Source organism: Capricornis sumatraensis, chromosome 16 (genome assembly GCF_032405125.1).
Source record: "Capricornis sumatraensis isolate serow.1 chromosome 16, serow.2, whole genome shotgun sequence".
Lineage (NCBI taxonomy): Eukaryota > Metazoa > Chordata > Mammalia > Artiodactyla > Bovidae > Capricornis > Capricornis sumatraensis.
The window spans coordinates 67091538-67118406 of record NC_091084.1 but is presented as its reverse complement, the minus strand read 5'-3'; the positions used below and the strand labels follow the sequence as shown (position 1 = coordinate 67118406).

The 26869-nt window shown below is 46.0% G+C and overlaps 1 protein-coding gene across 1 annotated transcript in view; it reads right to left on the bottom strand.

Moving 5' to 3' along the window:
• LDLRAD3 (low density lipoprotein receptor class A domain containing 3) overlaps window positions 1–26869 on the bottom strand; it is a 276816-nt gene that overhangs the window by 187389 nt on the left and 62558 nt on the right. The window contains exon 2 of the mRNA XM_068989210.1: window positions 8348–8494. Within this exon, the coding sequence (XP_068845311.1) occupies window positions 8348–8494 (147 nt within the window). The remainder of the gene's footprint in view (window positions 1–8347; window positions 8495–26869) is intronic.

Below are 26869 nucleotides of genomic sequence, written 5' to 3'. Positions count from 1 at the left end.
ATATTACCATCTCCCACCCTCACTCCCAGAGAAGGAAATGGCAACCCACTCCAGTGTTCTTGCCTGGAGAACCCCAGGGACAGTGGAGGCTGGTGGGCTGCCGTCTACGGGGTCGCACAGAGTCAGACACGACTGCAGCGACTCAGCAGCAGCAGAAGAAGCACCCCCAGCTCACTGGTAACCACCAGCTTTTTCTGTGAGTCTGCTTCTTTTTTGCTATATTCACTAATTCATTGTATTTTTTTAGAGTCCACATATTAGTGATATCATAGAGTATTTATCTTTCTCTTAGTTCACATAGCATAACGGGCTCCAAGTCCATCCATGTTGCTGAAAATGGCAACATTTGGTTCTTTTTTCTGGCCAGGTCACGTTGTGAGGCACTGGGGTTATAGGACTTCAGCACATGAACTTGGTGGTGGGGATGGGGACACAACTGGACCACAGCGGTGTTGTGCCGGCTGTGCTCTCTACACGGCTGAAGGGAAGGACCAGACTCCACTACAGCTGCACCTCCCCAGGCACTGCCGGGCTACCTCCCAGGTCACAGCATGTCACCACCCCCTTCTTAGGAAAAGACAGAGCAGGCTGAGAGATGAAGAAGCGAGCTGTACCCGTCCCACGGAAACTGCCTGATTTCCTGGGACGTTCTGCATGGACTCAAGCAGGAGGAGCCCTGGTAAAGCAGCTGAATTACTGCTCCTTTGGCAAGAATGACTCAGAATCCAGATTTTTCCCCCTCATCTCCGCTTGCCCTGGATCACCAGGTTTAATAGAAAACATTATATGTGGCACCACCTAGAGTCAGATGATGAGAAAGACCTGAAAAGGAAAGGAAGAATTTCTGACTGGGCTTTCCTCCCTTTTGACACTTCTTGCTGATCATTATTTCAAACTTGCCCTCTCAACCCCTTCTCCTAGGTTTCTGCCATCACACCCAACCAAGTAAAAGTCATGCTCAAGAAATGGTTGGGAACACTACAAGCAAAGAAAACTCAAATTCCATTTTTGGACCTACTTTTCTAAATCTCTGGATTTGGAGTTTCATTAAAATTTTATCATTTGACAAGATTCTTGAATTTATCCCCATCCGCATCCCTGCTAACACACACACACACACATGGCCTGAGATTTCAACAGTCTGCACATGCCTCAAAGATAGTGATCAATATAATTTTTCAAAAAAGCAAATGAACCACCTTGTGACCCGGATCTTAAGATCTCTCCCCTACTTGGTTAGAATACAGAGAAACGGCAGCTGCCCTCCAGCACAAAGCTGGCAGGAGATCTGAAGGCTCTTGGTTTCAAGTCACATGTATGTTCTCGAAATTTGGACTTCTGCTTTATTATTATGGCAAGGGGCAGTAATAAAGTAGTTTCTTCTTTCAGAGATTCACAGACTAATTGCCATTTTAGAAATCATTTACAAGCATACCTCGCCTTATTGCATTTCACTTTATTGCCCCTTGCAGATACTGAGGTTTGGTTTGGTTTGGTTTGGTTTGGTTTTTCACAAATTGAAGGTTTGTGGCAACCCTGTGTCAAGCCATTTTCCCAACCACGTTGGTTTATTTTGTGTCTCTTTGTCACATGTCGGGGGTGACATTTTCATTATTATTGTGTTTACTATGTTGATCTGTTATCAGTGATCCTCAATGTTACTACTGTCACTGTTTTGGGGCTCCAGGAACCATGCCCAGGTAAGATGGCAAACTCAATTGATAAATGTGTGTGTTCTGACTGTTCCACAGACCAACTGGCCTTTCCCCCATCTCTCTCCCTCACCCTCAGGCTCCCTATTCCCTGAAACACAATATTAAAATTAGGTTAAATAGTAACCTTATAATGACCTTGAAGTGTCCAAGTGAAAGGGAGAGTCACTGATCTCTCACTTTAAACAAAAACCTAGAATTGATGATTATACTCGGTGAGGAAGGCACTCGGTCTTTCAACAAAGACCAAAAGCTAGGCCTCTGGTGCTGAACAATTAGCCAAACTACAGAAAAGTTCTTGAAGAAAATTAAAAGTGCTGCTCCAGTGAACACACAAATGATAAAAGAGCAAAACAGCTTTATTGCTGATATGCAGAAAGTTGTAGCAATCTGGACAGAAGACCCAACCAGCCACAACATTCCCTTAAGCCAAAGCCCAATCCAGAGTCCAGTCCTAACTCTCCTCAATTCCACGAAGGCTGAGAGAGGTGAGGAAGCTGCAGAAGAAGAGTCTGAAGCCAGGAGAGGCTAGTTCATGAGGTTTAAGGAAAGAAGCTCTCTCCATAACAGAAGTTCAAGGTGAAACAGCAAGTACTGATGTAGTAACTCCAGGAAGTTATCCAGAAGATCCAGTTCAGATAATGAATAAAGGTGACTATAAAATTTCAATATAGACAAAACAACCATTTATAAGAAGAGGCCATCTAGGACTTCTCATAGCTGCAGAGGAGAAGTCAATGCCTGGCTTCAAAGCTTCACAGACAGGTTAACTCTCTTGTTAGAGGTCTAAAGAGCTGATGACTTGACGTTTACCATTTGCCATTAAAAATTCCAGGGCCCTTAAGAACAATGTTAAATCTACTCTATCTGCACTCTATCGATGAAACAACAAAGCCTGGATGACAGCACATTTGTTGACAACTTTGTTTACTAAATATTTTAAAACAACTGTTGAGACCTACTGCTCTAAAATAAAGATTCCTTGCAAAACATTACTGCTCACTGACAACACACGTGGTGAGTCAAGAGCTCTGATGGAGATGAACAATGAGGTCTATGTTATTTTCATGCCTGCTAACATCCAATCTGCAGCCCGCGGATCAAGGAGTCATTTCGACTTTCAAGTCTTGTTCTTTAAGAAATACATTTCATAAGGCTAAAACTGCCCAAGACAGTGATTCTTCTGATGGATCTGGGGTAAGTAAATTGAGAAACTTCTGGAAGGATTCACCTGTCTAGATTCCATTAAGAGTATTTGTGATTCATGGGAAAAGGTCAACATATAAACATTAACAGGAGTTTGGAAGAAGGTGATTCCAACTCTCACGGATGACCTTAAGGGGGTCAAGACTTCAGTGGAGAAAGTAACTGCAGATGTGGTGGACGTATCAAGAGATCTAGAAATTAGAAGCAGAGCCTGAAGATGTGACCGAACTGCTGCAGATCTTATGATAAACCTGTAATGGGTAAGGAGTTGCTTTTTATGGATGAGCAAAGAAAGTGGTCTCTTGAGATGGAATCTGTACTTGGTGAAGATGCTGTGAAGATTGTTGAATGATGACAAAGGCCTTAGGACATTACATAAACTTAGCGGATAAGAAGCAGCAGTAGGGTTTGATAGGATTGACTCCACTTTTAAAAGAAGCTCTATACATCAAATGCTAGCAACAGCATTGCCACTACAGAGAAACTGTTCATGAAAGAGTCAATCAGTGCAGCAAACTTCACTGTTTCTTATTTTAAGGAATTGCCAAAACCATCTCAACCTTCAGCAATCACAACCCCAATCAGTCAGCAGCCATCAACAACCGAGGGAAGATGCTTCACCAGTAAAAAGATTACAACTCACTGAAGGCTCAGATGATGGTTAGTAGTTTAAAGCAATTTTAATTTTTTAATTAAAATATGTACATTATTTTTAGACATAATTCTATTGCATACTTAATAGACTACTGCTGCTGCTGCCATTCAGTTGCTCCGTTGTGTTTGACTCTTTGCGACCCTATAGACTGCAGCCCACTAGGCTCCTCTTTCCATGGGATTTTCCTGGCAAGAATCCTAGAGTGTGTTTCCATTTCCTCCTCCAGGAGATCTTCCTGACCCAGGGATCAAACCTGTGTCTCTTGAGTCTCCCGCATTGCAGGTGGATTCCTTACCACTGAGCCACTGGGGAAGCCTACAGGATAGTATGAACCCAACTTTCATACGCACTGGGAAACTAAAAAATTTGTGTGACTCGCTTTACTGAGATGGTCTAGAAGTGAAACCACGCCATCTCCAAGGTATGCCTGTCCACAGGAAGACATTACTGATGTTTCTTAAGTTTCTTGAAAAGTAGATCAGTAGTGATACCATACAGTAGAATCCTGTTCAGCAGAATAACATGGATCCATGTACAAAAGACTGAATGAACCCACTGGTGCTCTCTGATAGAGAAAGGTTACAAGGACCTACTCTTGGGAACAGCCGTCGAGTTCTGCATCATCTCTCTATGGGTCAGTCTGCTCAACTGGAGATAACAACATGCCTTTCTCATCAGGCTTTGGACAATCCATGTTAATATAAGGTCAAGTGCCCGGCTAGTGCAGCCCAGAGGAAGCTCAAGTAACGGCATGCCATTGCTCTTGTCATAACCAGGGCTTTCATGGAACTTTATGTTTTTTTAAAACATACCCTTTTATTCCAAGGAAAAGTTATCTGGATAAAACAGTCATTTAGGGCATTCCACTAACTAAGAACAGAAATACACTCAGCCTATCCCCAAATGAGCCTCTACTCTCAAAACTCTTTAGGTGGAAAATTCAATGACTCAACCTAGTTGGAAATTTATTCTAGCCCATTAATATTTCAGAAGGTCAGAAACACAACCAGTAAACAGGGGAACGGGAAAACAATCAACCACTTTAGATAATTTTAAAAAGTGAAAATATGTAACTGTTTTCAACTATATTAAACAAACCAGAAAAGCTATTTTTTTAAGATGTTTCCCAAAGCTGCCAAGACTAAAATAAAGCCAGAAGTCACACATGTTGCCAGTGAGAGAACAAGCTGGTGCAAACCGTTAGCAGGACAAGTGGGCAGTCTGATCAAGAGTTAGAAAAACCTCCCGTCCTTTCACCTAATCATTGCATTTCTGAGAATCAAGCTGAAGAAAATTTCTCAAAATAGGGGGAAAGTCATTAAACCCTCATTTCACAACCATGAACACTATCTCTAAGTGAAAAACTGCAAACAATGCGAATGCCAAATAATAGGTAAATAACGGACACGACTGAGCGACTGAACTGAACTGAACTGAAACTACATTATACCAAATGAATGGACTGTTTAAGCATTTAAAGTGATAGAGAAATACACTGTAAAAACATAGAAAAATGTTAAAATGTTACCTGGGAAAAAAGTAAAATATAAAATTGTATACCTCTGGTGATTACAACTGAGAAAAGCCTAAATGCAAACTTATAAGATGCTAATAGTGATCTATGAAAGAGGACAGACTATGCGGGATGCTATTTTTTCTCCTTCCCCATTCCCCCAATTTTTATTATTACCTTTAAATGAAAAAGTTTCTTCCTGTCTCACAAAAATCTTTCCTCTGCTGTGGATACAGCATTAACTGCTCTCTGCCTTGTAACCCTCCAGTACACACTTCTCCAGGCCCTTCTCTCACCCTTTGGAAAGGGCAAGGCTACTCCCTGACGAAGCGTATTCTCTTCTAAATGCCAAAGCTGTTTCACAGGGCATTAGAGGCAATCCCTTCTCCCCAGTGAGAATACCAGCTGCCCTCACTCTCCTGGTAAGTACCAGGTTGTTCCAAAGAATCAGAGATTGAACCCTGTAACTTCTAAGCAAGACACAGAAGAAGGTGACATGGATTCTCAATCGACCACTCTTAGGGAGCCCCTGAAAGGATGGATCAAATGGTACCTACCCTGGAGACCTTGGCCCAGGCCATCCCGGCTCTGGCTGAAACCATTCTGTATTTCTGTCCTCCGGGTATGGATAAGTTCCTTAATGGACCCTAAACAGTTTGATCAGCAGAAGTAAAAAAGCAAAAAAGACTTAAACATCCGACAACAGGGAAATTATTAGAGTATCTACTGGATGGAAGGGTAGGTAACCCACAAAACAACAATTACAGGTGCTACATGTGTAGGAATGTGTCAAAGTTCTCTAAAATAAAGTGTAGGAAAAGCAAGTCACCCAATCACATGCCCCATGACAACAACCATACCCTGTGCAGACTGACCAGTAACTCTCAAAGTTTACAAGTCACTGACTATATCCAGGCACCGCGCTGTGTGCTTCACAGCCATTAAAAAGTAACAACAATGCCACTTAGAAGGCTGATTACTCTCATTCTGAGAGGAGGAAATTGAGGTAGCAGAAGGATTAAGGAATTCTCATTTAATCCTCCCAGTGACTAACTTTTAGATCATTCTGGTAGCTTTCCTAAAATCACACAGCATGGTAGGGAGAGGGGTGGGGAAGAGAGTTGGTTGGGGTTTGGACAAAGTCCTTCTCCAGGTCTTACACCCTCAGGTCCTGGACTGGAAGGGAATACACAAGGAATCTGAACTGCAAGGAGAATTTGTTTTAGAAAAGGGACTTCTTTTCCTTCCCTATGTTGTCTAAACTTTCCAGTGGTCTTCTGTTTTTATACTTTAAAGACTAAAAGAAAAAAAGAGGGGCAATGGAGGAAAGGTTTTGTGAATGCCTGTGTTTATGTGTATGGTTTTTTAAATTATGTTTTGATCAAAAGACTAAATAAATGCCAATAAAGTCTCTACTGCACTTGGGGGTGAAGGGTAGGAAACAAGGAGAAAAAAAAATAATGGAGAATAGCCAAGGCGAGCCTGTTCCAAACCAAACCAAACCTCGCCAAGCAGCTGCCCACACCATCTTCTCTCTTTTTTAATTTCTCTTTTCACCAGCTCTTCCCATTTATGCATGAATTCTGAAATCATGGAACTGGATTGGCAGAGGACGGAGAATGTCACAGAGAATGTTAAGATCACACAGCTGCAACTGACAAAGCTGGGAATCAAACTTAGGTTTCAACTCTTGATCCTGCATCCTGCCACAAACTTGTCCTGGTCTGAATATTCCTAGTTCAGCTAAACACAATCTGTATTTATGGGAGTTCAAATACACACTGTATTCTAAAAACGATCATTCACATTCTGAATGTTTAATAATGCTCAAAATTGGACAGATTATAAGGTTCACACATACTGTCTCATTTGAACCTCAAATTACAAACATTCAATTTCCAGCAGTTTTGAAGCCAGGCTAGAAACAGAAAAAGCTGAAACAGGCTTCATACTTTTTTTTAAAATATAACTCTGTAAAAATAAAAATGCATTATGTAGAGTGGTCTATTCAGAAGAAATCACTTGCAACAAACAAGATGAAATACCTCTCACAAAAAAACATACTCTCAGCCACCCCCTCCCAAAATTCCTCTGAAGAGTTAGGGGAGGCATCAGGGACCCAAGGAGACCTCTGAGGGGCCGGTCTCAGAGGGGGCACGTCACGAGGGAGAGGGAGCCTGGCCTCGGAGGGGGCCTCAAACCCAGCACTACTTCCTGTACGTCAACAGGCTGAGCCTCAAATCCTGGTAACAGCTATGTGAAAAGTTCAGATAATCATCATCTCCTCATTTCCTCAGCTGGCTTCCAGAAAGACAGCAGATTCAGAGCCAGAACACAGAGTTCTCCTGTGCGAGAGGCCCTGTGGCCCGATGCCCAAAGCCCAGGAAACAGCCAAGAACCAACGTCCAGCTGTGTGGTCCCCGGGCACCGGACTACCCGGGGCCTCCGCACTGGCCCCAGTGTGCTTCCTGCCAGCCAGCGTGCCACGGCCCAGCTCACTCTGCAGCATCCAGCTTTGGCAATGGAGAGAAATAAGGCTCTACGACCAGGGAGAAGGATCCCACCACTCTCTGGGGGCCCCTCAACTCACACCCCCAGGGCCTTCTTTCTCAGAGATGACCACTGACCCAAATCTCGTGCAGATTTGGGGTACAAAATGGGTAAGAGGCTAAAGAAGGGAGACAGATGGGGAGGACAAGAAAAGACCCTGGTCCTGGTGGTGCCCATCTGAAAATGCTGCCCCGGGTGTCGGCAGAGAAAAGGGCATTTGGAAGCAGATTACCAGAAAGTCAGTCCCAACTCCAGGGCAGATACCTGAGGTGATGCTGCAGTGCATCTAATCATCAAGAATGTGGAAGACATACAAGGTGGTTTCCAGCCTGGGCCCCAGGGTCAGGCAGCCCTGGGTTCAAATCCAGGTCGGCTGCTTGCTGGTGAGGAGACACCTGAACTGCTCAACCTCTGGGAGTCTCAGCATCCCATGAGTGAGGGGAAGGCGGTGAAAGGACCCCAGGGCAGGGGTGAGGAGAGCCTGGTGAAAGGGTCCCCTGCTCCCCCAAAGCTGTGGCTCCCACCACACCAAGGCCTCTGCTTCTGCACTGACCACGCTGCTCTGCGAGTGAGTTACAGGTGGAGCAGGCAGGACAGCCGGCCAGAGGCCCGAGCCCCGTGACTGGCAGCACACAGGCTGGGGGGAGCTCCCCACTGACACCCCGGGACGGCCCCCCGCCCGCACCCCCAGCAAAGGGCAGGCCCACTCACGGCACTCCTTCTCGTCACTCTTGTCGAAGCAGTCGGGCAGCCCGTCGCACTGCCAGGCACCGGGGATGCACCGCCCGTTGCTGCACATGAAGTTGCCTGGAATGTTGCACTCGTTGGTAAAGTTGTTCCCGGGGAGCAGCTGGCTCTCTGTGGGAGGAAAGGGACAGGGCGTTGAGACGTCATGGCCAAGGTGCCAAGGGCCCGGGCCCCCACAACTCTTCCTCCACACGGGCAGTGCATGTGGCACTTCCAGTGGGTGACGTTGCCTCTCTGGGCCTCAGTTTCCTCATCTGTGAAATGGACATATGATCTGCCCCACCCCCGGGGATTCTGTGAGGCCTACATGAGAAAAGCCCTTCACTGGTGCTGAGCACACAACAGACGCTCACAGACTTCTGGCTTTGTCGAAGACTGGTCACGAAACGCACGCATTTGTCTTCTGGTCATTGGCGGAGGCTAAAAAGAAAGTTTTCCAAGACAGAAGTGAACGAGGGACTCTCAGCGCCTCCAACAATGGGCACTGCAGGCTCCTTCCAGGTCTCAGACTCTGCAGCCCTATGACCACAGAATCCCTGAACTCCAGCCAAGTCGACAGGAATACTGGGAGATAATTTCACTATAGGAAAAAGGAGCCCCAGCCCACAAAACCGACCTGCCTGGGGTCACACGGGGAGGAAAGGCCAGGCTGAAACTCGAGTGCAGGCCTTCTAGCCCCATAAGAGTACCAAGTCCCTGGAAGGCTTGCCAAGAGTTCCCAGAGATTTAGCACCAAGCCTCAAGGTTGAGACTCAACTCCACTGAACACAGTCATAGAATGGCAGGTCCCTCATCCCATAGTGCCAACTCTTGGGCTGGAAAGCAAACAGAGAAGGTCAAGGAGAGCTGAATTCATCCACCTACGGACCCTGAAGGCCAACTGTCAAGGGAGCCAGGATCTGATCAATCGGACCCATCTGAGCCACTGCGATCAAAGTCTGAAAGATCATGAGCCATTGGAAATAAAACAGTCTTAGGGGAAAAGGAGTTGTTAAAAAAAAAAAAAAAATGGACCAGTCCTTCCAGGACTCCCTCCTGAATCTACAATAGGCATTTATTGAAACTTTATGACCATATTCATCCACTAGGTAGGTTCTAAAGGTGCAGAGATGAAAGCTAGGCTCGATCCTCCAGGCTGGAAAGGCACAAGGGAATACTAACAATTTTAGTATTAAGTAGCCCCGTATTAAGAGGAAGTCCAGACTCTTGTGGAGCAGTGGGAGGAGAGAGGGCCCACGAGGCTCTTCCACAGGCTCTCATGCCAGCCCCCTGACAGCACACCTTTTTTCATGCCTGCATCCTTGACCTGATTTCTACCTGGAATGCCCTTCAACCCATGGGGTCTCCCGGGAAATCCCAACACACCTGTTAGCATAGAACTTCTTTGTTACTCTACCTCGGAAGTGTTCCCTAACTTCCTCAAGGAGAAATGGGCCGTCACCCTGTTGTGTGGCTATGGTACTACTGGGGTAATCCTGAAAACACTTTACAACTGGAGCAAGCGGGCAGCAAATTGGAAAAGATACAGCCGTAGGCAAGGGGTACCACATCCGCCCAGGTGCCACAGAGAGTCCTCAGAGACCACCTGCTCCGCTGCACTGAATTAACAACGTACAGGAACACCCTACTGAAAACGAGCTTCTGTAATTCACCAAAGAATCCTAGAAGAGCAGCTATAGGGAGGGGCCTCATCCTGCCTTAAGAGCCTGCACTGGGCTCCTAAAAACCTTCCTTGTCCCCTTCTCACTCAGCCACCCACTACGAGGGCCAGGCACCAAGTCCTGCACGCCGGTCTCCACTGCCACAGCCACGACATCAACGCAACCACCACACCCTCTCACCAGGACCCCTGTCACACGTGACCCCTGCCTCCCCTCAAGCCCATCTCTGCGGCCAGGGGGACCTTTCCAAAGAGCAAATCGATCGTGACACTTCTCGACTTTAAAAAGCCGTTGAAGGGTTTCCTCAATGTTCTCAAGATAAAGTCAAAATTCAAGGCATTAGAGAGAGGTCATAGGACAGAGGTGGCATTTGCAGGGCCCGCTGGCAGACGCAGAAATGGAGCGCAAGGGCCCCTCGCGCCCACAGGAAGATGGCAGAGATCAGAGTACACAGGCTCAGCCCAGGGCACAGACAGTACGGAATGAAAAACCACACAGTTCTGATGGTCTGGAACTGAGAAAGTACTGTGCCCCCCACTTTCCCCCGTTCTACACCCAAACCAGATATCACTAATCATGGGGTTCTGTCCACTGAGCCCACCCTCCATATCAAAAGCCCTCTCAAGACTGGGCTTGCGAAAGCCACCACCAGCCCTGAGATGGTCGTGAAACCAGCTGCCCATCTCCAGACTGAGGCACGAGATGCCGGAGTGGGGCTCCTAGGAGACAAGCCTAGAAGGACAGCCAGGTGCTGGATCCCCTCCAGAGACTTGATGCGTAACACTGAAGACCTATGCATCCAGCTGTTTCCTAATAACTGCTCTGGGCTCCCCACAACACACACCCCCCACAAACAGGGAACTCTTCAGGGCTTAGAACGTAGCTGCAATTCTGTTTTGTTTGGAAATCACTTAGACACTTCCTAGCGCAGAGCTAGCTTCTTGAAGGCAAGCCCCTTGGAAGAGTCACTGGGACTGTGAAATCTTGCTCTGATAAACAGATTTCCAGGGCCAGAAAAATTGGCCAGATTAGATTTCAAAGTGCTTGCCCTGAGAATCCAGAGCCTGGAGGCATGGGGACTTGATAAACGAGAGGGTGGAATACAGACTAAATACCACGTAGGTTAGACACAGGCGGCCTTGCAGCCACAGAGCTCCCAGAGCTTTACTGGCAGGACCTCGGATCTCGTGCCCCGGTGTATGAGAATGCCAAGGAACCATTCTTGTGCACATCGCAGCAACTCCATCACACGCGCAAGGGCCGCAGAGCCTTGTGCTTTAGAAGTGACACGATCAACAAACACAAAAGGAAAAGGACAAGCCAAGGCCGAGAGAGGTTGAATCATGCTGACTCTGTCTTCAAAAATCTCCCACAAATCACTACGGTTGCCAGAGGGGAGGACGCGGGAAAGGGATAGTGAAGGAGTTTGGGATAGACAGGTCCACACTGCTATATTTAAAATGAAAAACCAACAAGGACCTTACTGTACAGCACAGGGAACTCTGCTCTCTGTTCTGTGGCAGCCTGGATGGGAGGGGAGTTTGGGGGAGAATGGACACATGTATATGTATGGCTGAGTCCCTTTGCTGTCCACCTGAAACCATCACAACATTGTTAATCGGTTATGTTACAAAGTTGTGTCTGACTCTTTTGCGGCCCCAAGGGACTGTACAGCTTGCCAGGCTCCTCCGTCTATGGGATTTCCCGTGCAAGAAAACTGGAGTGGGTTGCCATTTCTTTCTCCAGGCTAATCGGCTATACCCCATTACAAAATAAAAAGTTTACAAAAAAAAATCTTCCTCAAACCCATCCAATGTGCCTCACTAAACTGGCACCATCCAATCCAAGCCACCGAGACCCAGGTGCTTTACACCAGTGCTTCTCAACAGGGGGCACTTTTGCTCCCCAGGGGACAGATGGCAGTGTCTGGAGACATTGCTGGTTGTGGCTTCTATTGAGGCCAGGAATGCACCCCCGTAATACACAGGGCAGCCCCTCACAACAGAGAACCACCTGGCCTGAAATGGCAGAAGAGAACCGATTTGAGAAGTCCTGGCTTAAACCAACCCTTTCACTTCTCATTTCCCCCACCCCAGGTCTTTCTCCTCACAGCAGATGTTGCTGATGGCTCTTCTGTGCCCTTGTAATAAATCTAAAACTCTTGCCAGGGTTTATAAGACCTGGTGCCCGCCCCACCTCCCCACCCCAGCCTCTACAACCTCATTCCATCTCCTCCATCACAAATGTCCTCCCTGCAGTGGCCCTCTGCTCATGCTGTCCACGGACCTCGATTCTTCCACACACCTTGCATCTGTGTTACGGGTTGAATGTGTCCCCCCAGAATTCACATGCTGAGGTCTTCACCCCTGTATCTCAGAATGTGACTGTGTTGGGAGGCAGGGACTTTAAAAGGGTGATAAAGTTAAAATGCTGGGAAAGACTGAAGGCAAAAGGAGAAGGGGGCGGCAGAGGATGAGATGGTTAGATAACATCACTGACTCAGTGGACATGAATCTGAGTAAACTCTGGGAGATAGTGGATGAAGAGGAGCCTAGGGTGCTGCAGTCCATGGGGTCACAGAGTCAGACACGACTTAGCGACTGAAAAACAACAACGAAGTTAAAATGAGGCCGTTTGCGTGGGCCCTAATCCCATCGGTCTGGTGTCCTTACAAAAAGGGATGAGGACACAGACGCACACAGGGAGGGTCATGTGAAAACTCTGGAAGAAGACAGCTGTCTACAAGCCAAGGAGATAGGCCTCAAAAGAAACCAACTCTGCACACTTTGATCTCAGACTTCTGGACTGCAGAGTCAGGAGTAAAGAAATGTCTGGTGTTGAAGCTGCTCACCATGTTTCCTTGTCGCGGCAGCCCTGGCAAACGGCTACATCTGGCTAATCTCATTCGTCCTCCACTTTACATCCCTGACTCTGAGATCCTTTTACCGACACCCCGTCTAAAGCCGGTCCCCCTGTTTCCAGCTCTGTGAGTGTTCCATGTTCTCCTTCATCCTGACGTGTGCTCCCCAAGGCATCTGGACTATCTCCCCACCAGACTGCACAACCCCAAAGGGCACTGCTTTGTTTTGCTCGGAGTCCTGGGCATCTGACATTTAGTAGGTTCTCAACAAATATCTGTGGTTATTCTCAGAAGAAAGCCAAATGTCTCGTTACTGATTTATCCCCCGTCCCTCACACTGTACCTTGGGAAGTTCCATCTACCCCCTGCCTCGTCCCCCTGGAAGGTGAGTGGGATCTGTACATACATAAAAATAAGGGACATGGGGGTGTCTGGATGAGTATAAGTAAATTACTACCCTGCCGGCTTTAAAAGAGGTTAGAAATCTTTTGAACCCGACAGCAGGACTTTCTAGTGGCTGAAATATTTATCCCATCTCAGTGTCTTGGGACACATTTAGAATCCAAAAAAGACAAGCATTAGCACGAAGTTGGCTAGCTGGGGTTTTTCCTTCTCCTTTTTCTTTTTTCATTAAGCTGAAAAATGAAAAAGAGTTGCCCATTTTCACTGCAGCAGCACATCACTTACTTAAAATAACTACACCATCTGCACCAAGTACAACAACAACAACAAAAAAAACACACCCAAGTCCTCCCCCACTGGGAAAAAAGGAAAGAAGAAGCTGCTGCTGCTGTTTCTTCCAAAATTTTTGGCACCCACAAATTTTTATTTGATGAGGGGGTGCTGCAAAAACTCAAGACAGCTGCTGCCTTCTGTGCCTTCTGGAACAGGCAGTGAGCAATGCTGACTTTTTCCGCTGAGAAACGGGAATTCGCCTGCACCGGTTGGAGCCCTCCACATGCTCCTCCCTCCCTCTGTTGATCTTCCCCCTGTAAGGTCACTCCTTATCGTGATGTCATACAGACTTGGCATCTGCAAACTATCAACAAGCCCTGCTTTCAGATTTCTGTCCAATCACCTTCGCTTTTAGCCTTTGATTCCCGACCATCAGGTCTGCAGGCTCCGTGAAGAAAAAAACAAGACATATACACATATATGTACAGACACACACACAACTTAGTGTTCCCATCTGCTGATCTCAACTAGACTTTCCCCTAAAACCTTCCTGGACACACCAGGGAATAAACACACCTCTCCCCATTCCCTGGTGCCAATACGCATCATGTTACGAGGCCACTGAAGACAACCATCTGCTTTCCCTTTGACTTGCTCTTTCAAATACACATGAACATCTCATGCACGGGCACACGTAAAGCACCAAGTGAGCAGGTCCACCATGATTAGTTTCTCAGCAGCCCTGAAAAATCCCTGCAGGTCCTTTCGACTCGTGGTGGCACTGGTGTCAGATGGAACCAGACACACCTGCCTTGAGCACTTCCCAGAGCCATTTGGTTCTCATCAAACCAACTGCTTCCCGCTAGAGCTGTCTGGGGAGCATCCTAGCTGTCAGCAGGGTGGGAGGATTCACACATGGATGTCCGAGCCTGGTATGAGGATGAGCCTCTGCCTCCACGTGCAGGAGCTGGACCAGGTCTCAGCTGTGTCAAAACTCTGCACAGCAACCTGCCCGCCTTGAGAGCTCATTCTAAGAACCCCAATCTCTGCATATCCGCTTGTTAAAGAAGATATGGCCCAGGGACATAGGGGAGAAGTTATAAAATTACTCATGGATTCAGCCCAGGGATGACACCCTTAGCATTCAAAGATCTCATTTTTACACAGATTCCATGGGGCTTCCCTTGTGGCTCAGACTGTAAAGAATCTGCCTGCAATGCAGGACACCTGGGTTTGACCCTGGGTTGGGAAGATCCCCTGAAGAGGAGAATGGCAACCCATTCCAGTATTCTTGCCTGGAGAATCCCAAGGATAGAGGAGCCTGGGAGGCTACAGTCCACTGGATCGCAAAGAGTCGGACATAACTGAGCAACTAACACTTTCACTTTAATATTTACACATACAGCATATTATATTTACACTGACCCTGAAAGAAGATGGGGTGTAAATTTCCCACAGGAATGATTTATGGATGGAGTGAGTCACCTGAACAGTGAGCAAGCTGAGCTGTCTGCCCAGCATCTGTGCTTCACTCTACATTCCCATTTGCCTCTCTCGTGCAATGCAGAGCAGCAGCCACTGCAAAGTGACAAATCCTTGTTTCCTTCTTAAAATGAGTGAGCAAAGAAAGCCAATGGCTAGTATTAATGAGGCAAGCGAAGAGAAAAGCGAAGAGGTCTAAGAAAAGGACAGCTCTTCACCAGGAAATAGCTGTATAAATTATTTTCATACTGTATTTATAGCCTCATTAAGGGCCCGAAGCTGTTACTTACATTTTTTAGTTATGCTTCATTGCGTTTCATGAGGAAAATTATATCCCAGTGGCATTAACATTGTGGGGATTTGCAGAGCTGGCAGGATGCGGCCCTTGTGAGGCGCAAGGTCCATGACTCAGGGGCTGGACAGCAACACTGAGGTATGCTGTTCCTTGGGTGGGTTGATTCTCAAAGGTGAGTTCTGAGTAAAGCCTCCATCCTGGTCCCCAAACCTCGCATGCTCCTTTTAACGGCCCTTAAGAAGTTGGTTATTGACTTCTCACTCCGGAAAATCTAACATCTACTGACATTAGCACCTGGCAAAAGTCTAACATCTGTTCTCTTTCTTGGTCTTCACAGTAGTCTTCTGAAATAGGCTCCACACCCATTCTGCAAACCAGAAATCAGACTGAAGATCACAGTACAGGGATCTGCCAATGTTTTGGGTCAGACAGTAAATATTTTAGGCTATGCAGCACAGAAGGCCAAATTAAAGATATTACACCAGTACTTATAGAAGAGGAGGAAGAGAAAACAGTATTTTACACAACTTTTAGTGATGCAATTCAAAACACTGACATCACAATCAAGAGCAATTTTTCGGTAGCTCAAGTCTACTTATGAAGAGAACAGAATTCTTCTGGTGGGGAGAAAGGGACAGGTGGCTGAAGTTCAAAGTTGGTATCCCCTAACATTAAAAGCTACTGCAAATGTTTAATTTTTCTCAACCACTTTAAAAGGGTAAAAACCATTCTGAGTTTGGGCACGAGGGTGGACTGGCTTTCACCCCTGGGCCATAGTTTGCATACTCCTAAGCAAGAAAGTAGGTCTGCCTAAAATATCAAAATGGAAGAGGCACTCAATCCAAAGGGCCTTCCTCTCTATGTCATCACACCTCCCACACTCTAAAACAATTCCTTTGGTTTAGTGGCTGCCCTCACCCCACCACAAAGGCAGCCATCTCTGCTGCCCTACGTCCCCAGCAAGTGCCAGGCACCTGGCAGACATGCAGGAAATGCTTGTTGACTGCATAAGCAATGACTCCTAAGGACACTTCCAGTTCTGACATGTTCAGCTTCTGTGAATTTGTCTAAACCCTACCTGAACCTATTTATGTGTGTTCAGTCGTGTCCAACTTTTTGCAACCCCATGGACTGCAGCCTGCCAGGTTTCTCTGTCCATGGAATTTTCCAGGCAAAAATGCTGGAGCGGGTTGCCATTTCCTACTCCAAGGGATCTTCCCGACCCAAGGATCAAAGCCGCGTCTCTTGTGTCTTCTGCATTGGCAGGCAGATTCTTAACCGCTGCACCACTTGGGAAACCTGAATCTATTTATACTTCTGTGCAGAAAGCAATGGGTAATGAGATTGGTTCTGTAAAACATTCCTGAGCTCCCATGAGGGAAGACGAGAAACAAAGAAGTTTTCTGGATGAACTTCTATAGGCATTTGCTCCTTTTTCACACACACTGGGTCCTCACCAAGGGTGACCTGCACGGCAGGCCCAGGTGAGAACCTAGCCCCATATGCCTTCTGTCTTTTCAAGCTTCAACTGACAGCAGCAGCAGGAAGTAAAAATCAGGCAGTGAAGATAAACCGAAGGACAAGAGAAGGGACAACTTTATAACCAATTCATCAGGCTTGAAGATAAGCCAGGCTTCAGAGAGGACCAATCAATCCTGCACTTCAGCACCTCTCAGAAACAGCCAAAGGGTCAAGAAGAGGGGAATTCATCTCCAACTCCAAGGTCAGCACAGCCCCATCTAGCCCAGGACAGGTGCAGCCATGCCTACAGTCCTTAGAAACCATTGCGCAGCCTGTACTCTGCTCTGCACAGACACAGCAAGGCAAGCATGGAAAGTTCCAAAGCAAACCAAGAAATAAGGCCAGAAAAGCAAAATGAGCTTCATTTAGGCCCTAAAGCATACCCTGATGAGCACAGGGTAAGCAAGGATTTCTAAAAGAAGAATCAAAAAAGCACAAGGCATTTTAAGTGATAAATATGACTGCATTAAAGTGGAAAACATCTGGTTATTAAAAGATGTTACAAACAAAGTTAAAAGATAAGCAACTAACTGGAAATGGTATCTCCCATATATATATAACCCACAAATATCCATATTCAGGATTTTCTTATAAGACTATATATGGAAACATAGACCACCCAACAGAAAACTGGTCAGAGCATAGACATGAACAGTTATGTTCCCAGATGAGAAAACTCAAATAGCTGCTTCAGACAAACTCAAACTCACTTGTTATCAAAGCATGATCAATGAAACAAAGGAGTTCTCTTTCACACTCACCAGAATTGCAAAGATTTGAAGTCTGATATTCTCACGTGGCACAATGATGGGTTACATACAACGTGAGCTCCCAGCTACAGGTGTGGAGTAATGCAGAAGAGCCACTTAGCAATGCCCGATGAGGCTGAAGGTGTACCAAGGCTTTAACCCAGCTGATCCTCTTCTGGTACCTACTCCAGGCCTGGGGCAAGCATGTACAAGACAAGAGCAACGGAACCTTCATGGTGGCACTGCTGTAATACAAACCTACGAGACACACCAAAGTCATCAAAACGGATGAAGAATCCAGGCCATTCAAAGCTATGGACTAATTTTTCAGGGTTGGAATTTAATGAACTGGGGTGGTGCAAATCACCATGGGTCAATCTGAGAAAGCTGATGCTTAATGAAAAAAGTGAGTAGCAGAATATACCTTGAAGTACACGCTACTTCATCGAAGAACATGCTACTCTAATAGACACATCCAGATGTGAAGGTATTTTTGAAAATGTGTAGGAAAGGAAGATATCAGATTCAGGATAGTGGTTACCCTCTGTCGAATGGGGTCAGAGGGTATCCAATGAACGTCAACTGTAAGATTTCTTTTTTACAAGCGGTCTGAAGCAAGCACAACAAAATTTCAGAGTTTAATGGAGCTGGGTGGAAAGCACATAGGCTTTCTTTGTGTTATCCTTGGTCCTTTTCCTAACCTTTAAAATATGGTTCATTAATAAAATTTATTATAAAGACCAAATATTATGCTAATATTTGAGAAAAGTCTATGAAAGACATATGGAACTGTTTGTCACTAGTGTTCTAGCATCAAAAACTTCATCAACTATAAAAGGAGGAGAGATAAAAGGGGGCAAGTGCTCACACGGAGGAAAAAAATGCAAAGACATTCATCTGAGAGATTCTGTCTATTACAAACTCTTTTCATTTTCTGAAAGGCAGCAACAGTTGCAGAGCAGAAGCGGATTGTAGAGGAAAAAAAATAAACACTTCTCACAAGACAGATTTACCCACCCAAGTCACTAAGGCATGACATTCCAAAAATAAAAATAACAAGGGTCAGCCAGGTCAGATATCTTATAAATACTAACTCCCTGAGATGTCAGGGTGGGAAAAAGCCACAGGAAAGCTTGCTTTCTCAGAATAGTCCATGCCATCTGCTTCCTTACTCCACCCCATCCCCCAACATGGGGCTGCAGAAGGCTGCAAACGTGGGCTAAGCTGGGGTAGCCAAGGCTTTGGTATGCTCCATCACCATTGCCAAATGTTTGATTCTCTTACCACTGTTAACTAGCCATGTGACTTCAGACAGGTAAGTTACCCTCTCTGAGCTGGAATTTTCCACTCATGAAACTGGGGTGACCCTACCTCCCTATCAGGGTTGCTGAGAGATTAGTATAGTCGCTAAATCATGTCCGACTCTTTGCAACCCCATGGATTGAAGCCCCCATGGGATTTCCCAGGCAAGAATACTGGAGTCAGTTGCCATTTCATTCTCCTGGGGATCTTCCCAACCCACAGATCAAACTCGAGTCTTCTGCATGGCAGGCAGATTCTTTACCACTGAGCCAGCTGGGAAGGGATATAATACATACACACACACACATATATAATACATTATATATATATGTATATATAATAGAGAGAGAAAGTAAACGGAATAGTGTAGGCAGCATACACTGGGAGTTCAATAACCGTTCTAGTCCATGACGCCTTCCTTCCCTCCACCATCGCCCTGCCTCTCCTTCTAGGGCAGGTTCCATAGCGGTAACTCAGACAAGGCTGAGCCCCCTTCCTCCCTCCGCCTCCTTAGATAGGGCACACAGACTGAGCAGGTGGAGCTGGTTGGCTGGCGGAGACCAGTGGTCACTTTAGGTCCAGGAAAGTAGACTCTGAAGATAGTCACTAGGTTTTAAGAATTCACAATGCGACGCTGACTGTGTATTCTAACACACGACAGTCTCAGTTTCACTATTCCTAAGAAATAATTAACCCTCCACTGATCATTCCTTTAACAGCAGCCAAACTATATTCATGAGCCAACCCTTCCAAACCACGTGGTTATGAAGCAGGTCAAAGGTGAAAGGCATGTGGGATTTCACCATTGGAATCTGGCGGTGAAACTCCATCTCTTGGGGTCTCAGGTACCCTGGGTGTAAAATAAAGCAGTAACAGATGACGTCTAAGTTCCCTTCCAGCTCTTGACCGCTCATTCTTGCTTCCATGGACACACCCTCGGTCCCTGAGGCAGGCAAACATTTGCCATCTGCCCATCCTGGATACATTCTCTAGCATTTAAAACTAATACCCAGGGTTTACACTGAGCTCCTCTGCTGAAGGTCTAAAAACATTCCCGCAAGGCAAGTACTGAAGGCAGTTCCTCCTTTTCAAACACAAAGAGGCTAAGACTCAGAGGTCAGACAGCCTCTCGGAGGGCAGGGCTGGAACAGGCCAGAGAATTCAGGTTCCAGCCCCTGGGGGAAATTTAACTCTTGCCACCACATTTTAGGACTCCGACTTCCTGCATCGTCCCCCATGGAGACGGTCTCCCACCTCCCCTGCCCCCGGAGAAAATAATCTCGAAAAAGTCACGAACCAGACCTGCCTTCCCCCATTCCCTATGGAGTCAAGGGCTCCCTGGTTCCCTGCAATCATCCACAATTTTCCATCACGTCTCAGCAAATGAACGACTGTCTGGCTTATCACTTCCGATTAGGAGAGGAACTCTGCCAGGGAAATCAAAAATGCTGGCCTGTTACCACCAAGCAAGGGGGGAATACATATTAACCGGTGCGTCTTTTTAAATTTTCTTAAGCAGCTTAATCCATTAAACCCGTCCGTCCTGCTTCTACAATCCGCTCACGTGAGCACCTCCCTCCATGCTCAGCGTGCTGACAGGCCCTCCATCAGGAGAAATTAGCTGACTTCTTGAGCAAATGATGTTTGTACATCCAGCAAGTGCCAGAATTAAGCAGTATTTACAGCTGGAGTCCCGCTTCAGTCTGCGTATCTGAATGAGCGCTGATTTCAGAGGGAGCCACTCATCTTTGCAAGAGATTTGTCGGATTGGTAACGATAAAAGGGCTGAAACCTTGCAGGCGAACCTGTTCGGATTCTCCACATTGTGAAGGGTAGTTTATGATGGCCCAGAAAACAAACCAAATTAAAACCGAAAGAGGGATCCATTTCAGAGCTCGTTTCTTTCAGGTCAGCCCTAAAGCCCACAAACTTTAAATTCTAATTCCACTCCACCTAAGCTCAGAGGGATGGCTTAAGTCCTCTGTGCCTCAGTTTCCTCATCTATAAAATGAAGATGGACCAAACAGGAGCTCGATAAGCTCCCAAAGGTGATCTAAGAGCTGTTTTGTCCCTCGTGGTATTGGAAGTCATATACAGTCCCAGATTTGAAAACATTTCAACTCTCATTGTTTATCATTTGGACCAGAAAACCTCTTACAGAAAAAAAAAAAAGATACATACACTAAAAATTCAGCTGAAGCTTCCGGCATTTTCAGACATTTTATGACAGCACGCAGATTGGGGCCATAGATTAGCCAGAGTTCATTTGTTAAAAGTATTATTATCCACTATTAAAGAATGACTATTATATAAAGACTAGATGTAATGTAGGCAGAGACTATGTCATTACACAAAATATATCATTATAATGTAGTTACATGATTAATAATTAGAGGAAAGGTGATCTCAAGTGCAAAAGAATCCACCTTAAACTGAAGAAGACAGAATCCTACCCGGTGAGATGAGAGACTGAGAGACGGGAGCTGCTCATTAAGAAAGGATTTTTTGATAACCTGAAGAGGCCCTACCACGTGGCTCCGGTTCAGGTTTGCACAGCGCTCTGATAACAGGTGCAGCTCAGCACCAAGACACTGGAAAGAAGTCAAAGGCTTGGTGAACGCAGAGACCAGGATCGCTTTTCAACAGGCTCGGCCCCTGGAGTCTGTATGATCTTCACCCTCTGACACCCAGCTGGTTCCTGCCCCCTTTGCTCTCCTGGATCTATTTTCACAAAGTCCCCAGGGGCCTCCCAACCGATGAATCCAAGAGCTATTTATTAATTTATTTTCCTGAAAAATAGTTGATTTCCAATGCTGTGTTGGATTCTGGTGTACAGCAAAGAGATTCAGTTGCATGTGAGTACGTACATATACTCTTTTTCATATTCTTTTCCGCTATGGTTTATGGATATTGAATACAGTTCCCTGTGCCATACAGTAAGACCTTGTTTATCCATTCTATATATGTCCGTACGCATCTGCTAGTTTCATACTCCCAATTCAACCCTCCCCACCCCTCTTCCCCTCTGGAAACCACAAATCTGTTCTCCATGTCTGTGAGTCTGTTTTGGTTCATAGATAGGCTCATTTGCATCATAGTTTTGATTCCACAATTAAGTGATGTAGTATAGTATCTGTCTTTTTCTTTCTGATCATTATCTTAGTATCATAATCTCTAGGTACATCCATGTTGCTGCAAATTGCATTATTTCAGTCTTTTTTATGGATGAGTAATATTCCATTGTACATCTGTTGATGGACACTTAGGTTGCTTCCTTGTCTTGGCTATTGAAAATAATGCTGCTATGAACATAAGCTTTCATGCAGCCTTTCAAATTACAGTTTCATCCAGATATGTCTCCCGGGAGTGGGATTATTGGAACATATGGCAACTCTATTTTTGGTTTTTGGAGGAACCTCCATACTGTTCTCCATAGTGACTACATCAATTTACATTCCCACCAACAGTGTAGGAGGCTTCCCTTTTTTTCCACACTCTCTCCAGCATTTGTTATCCAAAAGTTACTTTCAGACTTTATCTGGCACACGACCAGGCTGCAGTGGATAAACTGGATGGCTCCCTCCTCCTGAAGCTCCATTCCCTCGGCCTCACCAACATGATGTTCTCCAGTTCCCCCATCTTCCCCATACTCCTGGCTCTCTGATCATTCCTCCTCCATCTCCTTGAAGGCTTCTCTCACTCCACCCACCCCTCTTTTCACCTCTAGAGTTGTGTCTCCCAATGCTTGAATGACAGAGTCACCTTCCCTGGATAAGCTCTCTTGTCTGCCATGAGGGTCAACTTCCAGCTCAGCTCTCTTCCCTTCAACTCCATCCTCCACCCACAACTGCACACTTCCACCCACTACTGCCCAAGACACCCTGTTCTAGGCATCAACTCAGCATGTTTCGAACAGAACTCTGTATTTTTCTTCTCCACCTGCCCCTCCTGTATCACTCAGTATCTCAGTTGGTAGAATGGCCAACCATCCCTCCCCCTTTACTTCCACCCATGTCAATCAACCAACGTAAAACATTTTTCACTTTCATCTTTCCTCACCATTCCTACCACTCACAACCCTAGTTCAAATATTTCTCTCTTGCCTTTATGGCTTTGCATTAACAGCTTCCTCGCTGGCTTTCCAAAATCCAGTCTTGACCTCTAAAAGGCATCCTTCACATTAACTGTGGAGCAAACCTGATCACACCCCTCACTGTCATTCCATGGAGGGTAAGGTCACGGCCCTGGGGTCAGCACAGGAGGGGTCCGTGTCTGGCCAGCCCACCTCTCCTGTGGCCCCTAACATGCAGGTCATTTTACAGGCTCCCCTATCAGAACTTTCAACAAAACTGACGCCAATGTTTATCTCTTTCCTTCTCACAATAGCCACTGTTTGTGTGCCAGTCTTCCCACAAAACCCCACGAGCAACTTTCACACCAAGGGAGGGAAAGTGTCCTAATGTAGCCCAGAGCCAAGGACAGAATGCTGAAATGAGAGAGGGTGGGAGGCACGAAGTGTGTGGGTGTCTAAAAATATGGATGGCTGCTTCTTCGGGCTATCATATTCTGAATAGCCTCTCACTCAACATTTTGTGGATGACTCCTGCAAGTTAAAATTATTCCTCAATCATATGGACAGTCCACATTTGTATGCAGCTTAAGATTTATGGAATGAAGACATGTTTCTTCATGCTCAGATAACAATTTGATCTCAACTCAATTATCTGAAAAATGGGAGCAGGGGAGCAGGATTCCCCAGTAATTTCATTCCTATCACTGTTTATGCGCTCCTTTCTGAGAAGTCCATGGGCTCAGGGATTTTCTACAGAGCCGTCTTCACTTCTAGATTCACTGGAGCTTAAATGGATAATTCTCCATGGCTCAAAGTAAAAATTCCAACACGCCCCAATCCTTTGATGGTAACCTCGGCAGGTAAGAGCTGGCCTCCAGGACTCTTGGGCGTGAGAATTCTGTCTAGGGCATGTGCTGTCAGCAAGAGCTGACACAGTTGTCGGGGACACAGGAAAGACAACATTCTGCGATGACCCATTCTCTCAAGAGCCTGCTCACAAGAAATCAAGGTTCCTGGGAGAGAAGAATCAGGCCCAGATGCATCCAGGCACTGACAACACGCATAAGAGTCAGGTCCCCTTCTGTTTCTGCTCTGTGCTGGGTTGCAGGCAGCCTCAGGCAAGCCTTCGGGCTTCCATCCAGGGGGAGGTTGATTCCCCTTTCACCGCAGTGAATCTCAAACCATCAGCACCCCACACACTTGGCCTTTGTTTGTTTCTTTCCGTATCCAGGGAGCAGTGACAGCTGCACTGAAGACAGTGGCATTGGGGGCTGGGACTCTCACCCAGAGCAGGCAAGGCAGCAAGCCCTCTGCTACTGGAGCAGCGTGGGTGGCCTGGAGAAATGGAGGGGTCTAAGGGGTTCCGTCAAAGGTGTTCCTGCCATCCAAGGTCTCAGGAACACTGGGACTTGGGCCCCCAGCCACCTCCATTCCTGGAAACCCTGGCCTCCTTGGAACAAACAACCCAGTCTGTTTATCAGCACGGGAGGTGGCTACCCTCCTTGGGCTCTGGACGTGGAGGGAAAAATCCTGGCTCCATGTGAACCTGCCAAGAGAGTTTAGGGAGCAGCACCGATCTAGGAAATGCCAGCAGAATGAAGAAAAACCATGAGCCAGAACTGCCAACAGAGCTCGAGAGACGCTCGCAGTCTCTCCTTTTGTCGATCATGGGTCTTTATGCTAAAGACTGGAGCGGCCGCGGTCTTTAAACGAGGCAAGGAATTCAGCTTCTCACTGAACATCCACAGTAATCAGCTCCAACAGGAACCAACCCCTGCCTGGCACTGCTCCCTCTCCAGGGCACATCACCATCCACCCCACACTGCACCAACGATAATGCAGTTACAGACAGCCGGGACTCTCCAGCTAAGAGGAAAATTTGCACCTAATTAGATAAAAAACAAAACAGAAAACCAAAACCTTTAATCAGCGCCAAAAAGAAGATGGACTACTTGATCTTTCGTGGAGCTTTATAGCCCAGAATGCCCATCAAGATGATTTTTTCCTAAATGTTATCTTTCAAAACAATCCTCTGTGTCCCTATTTACAAAGAACTTAAAAATTCATAAGAAAATCTCACACAAACCAAGGGAAAAACAGATATAGGAAATAAGCATGTCACAAAAAATGCAGGTGGCTAATAGAAAAAAAGATGCACAACCTCAATGGCAATTAAACAAATGCAAATGGAAATGCCATTTTTAAAAACAATCTGATCAGCAGAAGTTAACAAGATGGATAATACTGAGCCGGCGTGGCTGTGTGTGGCTCCAAGGATCCTGGCACACTGATGCTACTGGGGGGAAAATCAGTTGGTACCAGCTCTCTGGGGCTATTTGGTAGTGCCCAGCACTATTTAATTGGAGAAGGTAATGGCACCTCACTCCAGTACTCTTGCCTGGAAAATCCCATGGATGGAGGAGCCTGGTGGGCTGCAGTCCATGGGGTCGCTAAGAGTCAGACACGTCTGAGCGACTTCGCTTTCACTTTTCACTTTTGTGCATTGGAGAAGGAAATGGCAACCCACTCCAGTGTTCTTGCCTGGAGAATCCCAGAGACGGGAGAGCCTGGTGGGCTGCCATCTATGAGGTCGCACAGAGTCGGACACAACTGAAGTGACTTAGCAGCAGCAGCAGCAGCAGCTTAGCAGCAGCAGCGCTATTTAATATGAGCTTATCTTTGGACTCACTGGTTTCATTTCTAGGAATCTATCCTTAGGAATGCATGTGTGCTAAGTCACTTAAGTCCAACTCTTTGTGACCCCATGGACTGACCGCAGGCTCCTCTGTCCATGGAATTCTTCAGGCAAGCATACTGGAGCAGGTAGCCATGACCTTCTCCAGGGGATCCTCCTGACCCAGGGATAGAACCTACGTCTCTTGTACTGCAGGTGGATTCTTTACCGCTGAGCCATCGGAGAAGCCCATCTTTAGGAATATATTAATAGAAATGCGTAGAGAAACACGCAGAAGGCTGGTTTTCCTTTACATGGTTATGTGCAAAAGCTCAAAACTTTGAAGAACGTAAACATCTACCAAGCAGGAGATGGGTAAATATGATATGGCATACCCACCAAGAACACTATAGCCTTTAAAAAAAAAAAAACAGCAGCCAGAATGTACTGACATGAAAGAATATCTACAATATAGGCAGAGGAGAGAAAGAAAGGTGCAGAACAGTATATATAGCGTAATCCATTTTTGTTTATCTCTAGAGATGTATGTGGTAATATATAAGCCCCATTTACATCTGCAGGTCTTAGAACATACACTCTGAGGGAAAAAAGTGAGATGTCCTTTCAAAATATGGGTTATATTTTCTATTAGCATCTTTTTTTAAAAAAAAAACAAAAAACAAATTTCTTAAAATATCCCCATAAGTAAACATGCCTGGAGAACTTAATGATGTAAGAGTAACCATGATGATATAGGGGAGGAATTGCACAGCACTGCTCATTATCGAAATACACCCCTCCACACACTCACTCACAGAGAGGATGAGAGGGACTGGCGCCTTCAACTTTCAGAAGCAAAAGCCAAAAGGCCAAGGTCATCCTTCTATTCAGGAACTTACAAAATATTTAAAAAGGCAAAGCATGCCTTAAAACTTACGAGGAACAACTTTGGGTAAGCGGACTTTTCTGTAGTTATGAAACTGATAGCCCCAACCTTTGGCCCAAACTAATAGTAAAAAATAAAATGAAATGTTAAAACTAAGGTGGGAATCATCTGGAGAAACCTGCGGATGGCTGCTTCTTAATGAGTTATTCTGGAAAATTACCTAAGAGCTGTATTCCCCTTTACTCCCTAATAGGACAAAAATATGTTCGACAAAGAGCTGCGGCCACCCCTCCCAGGCCCCCCTCCCAC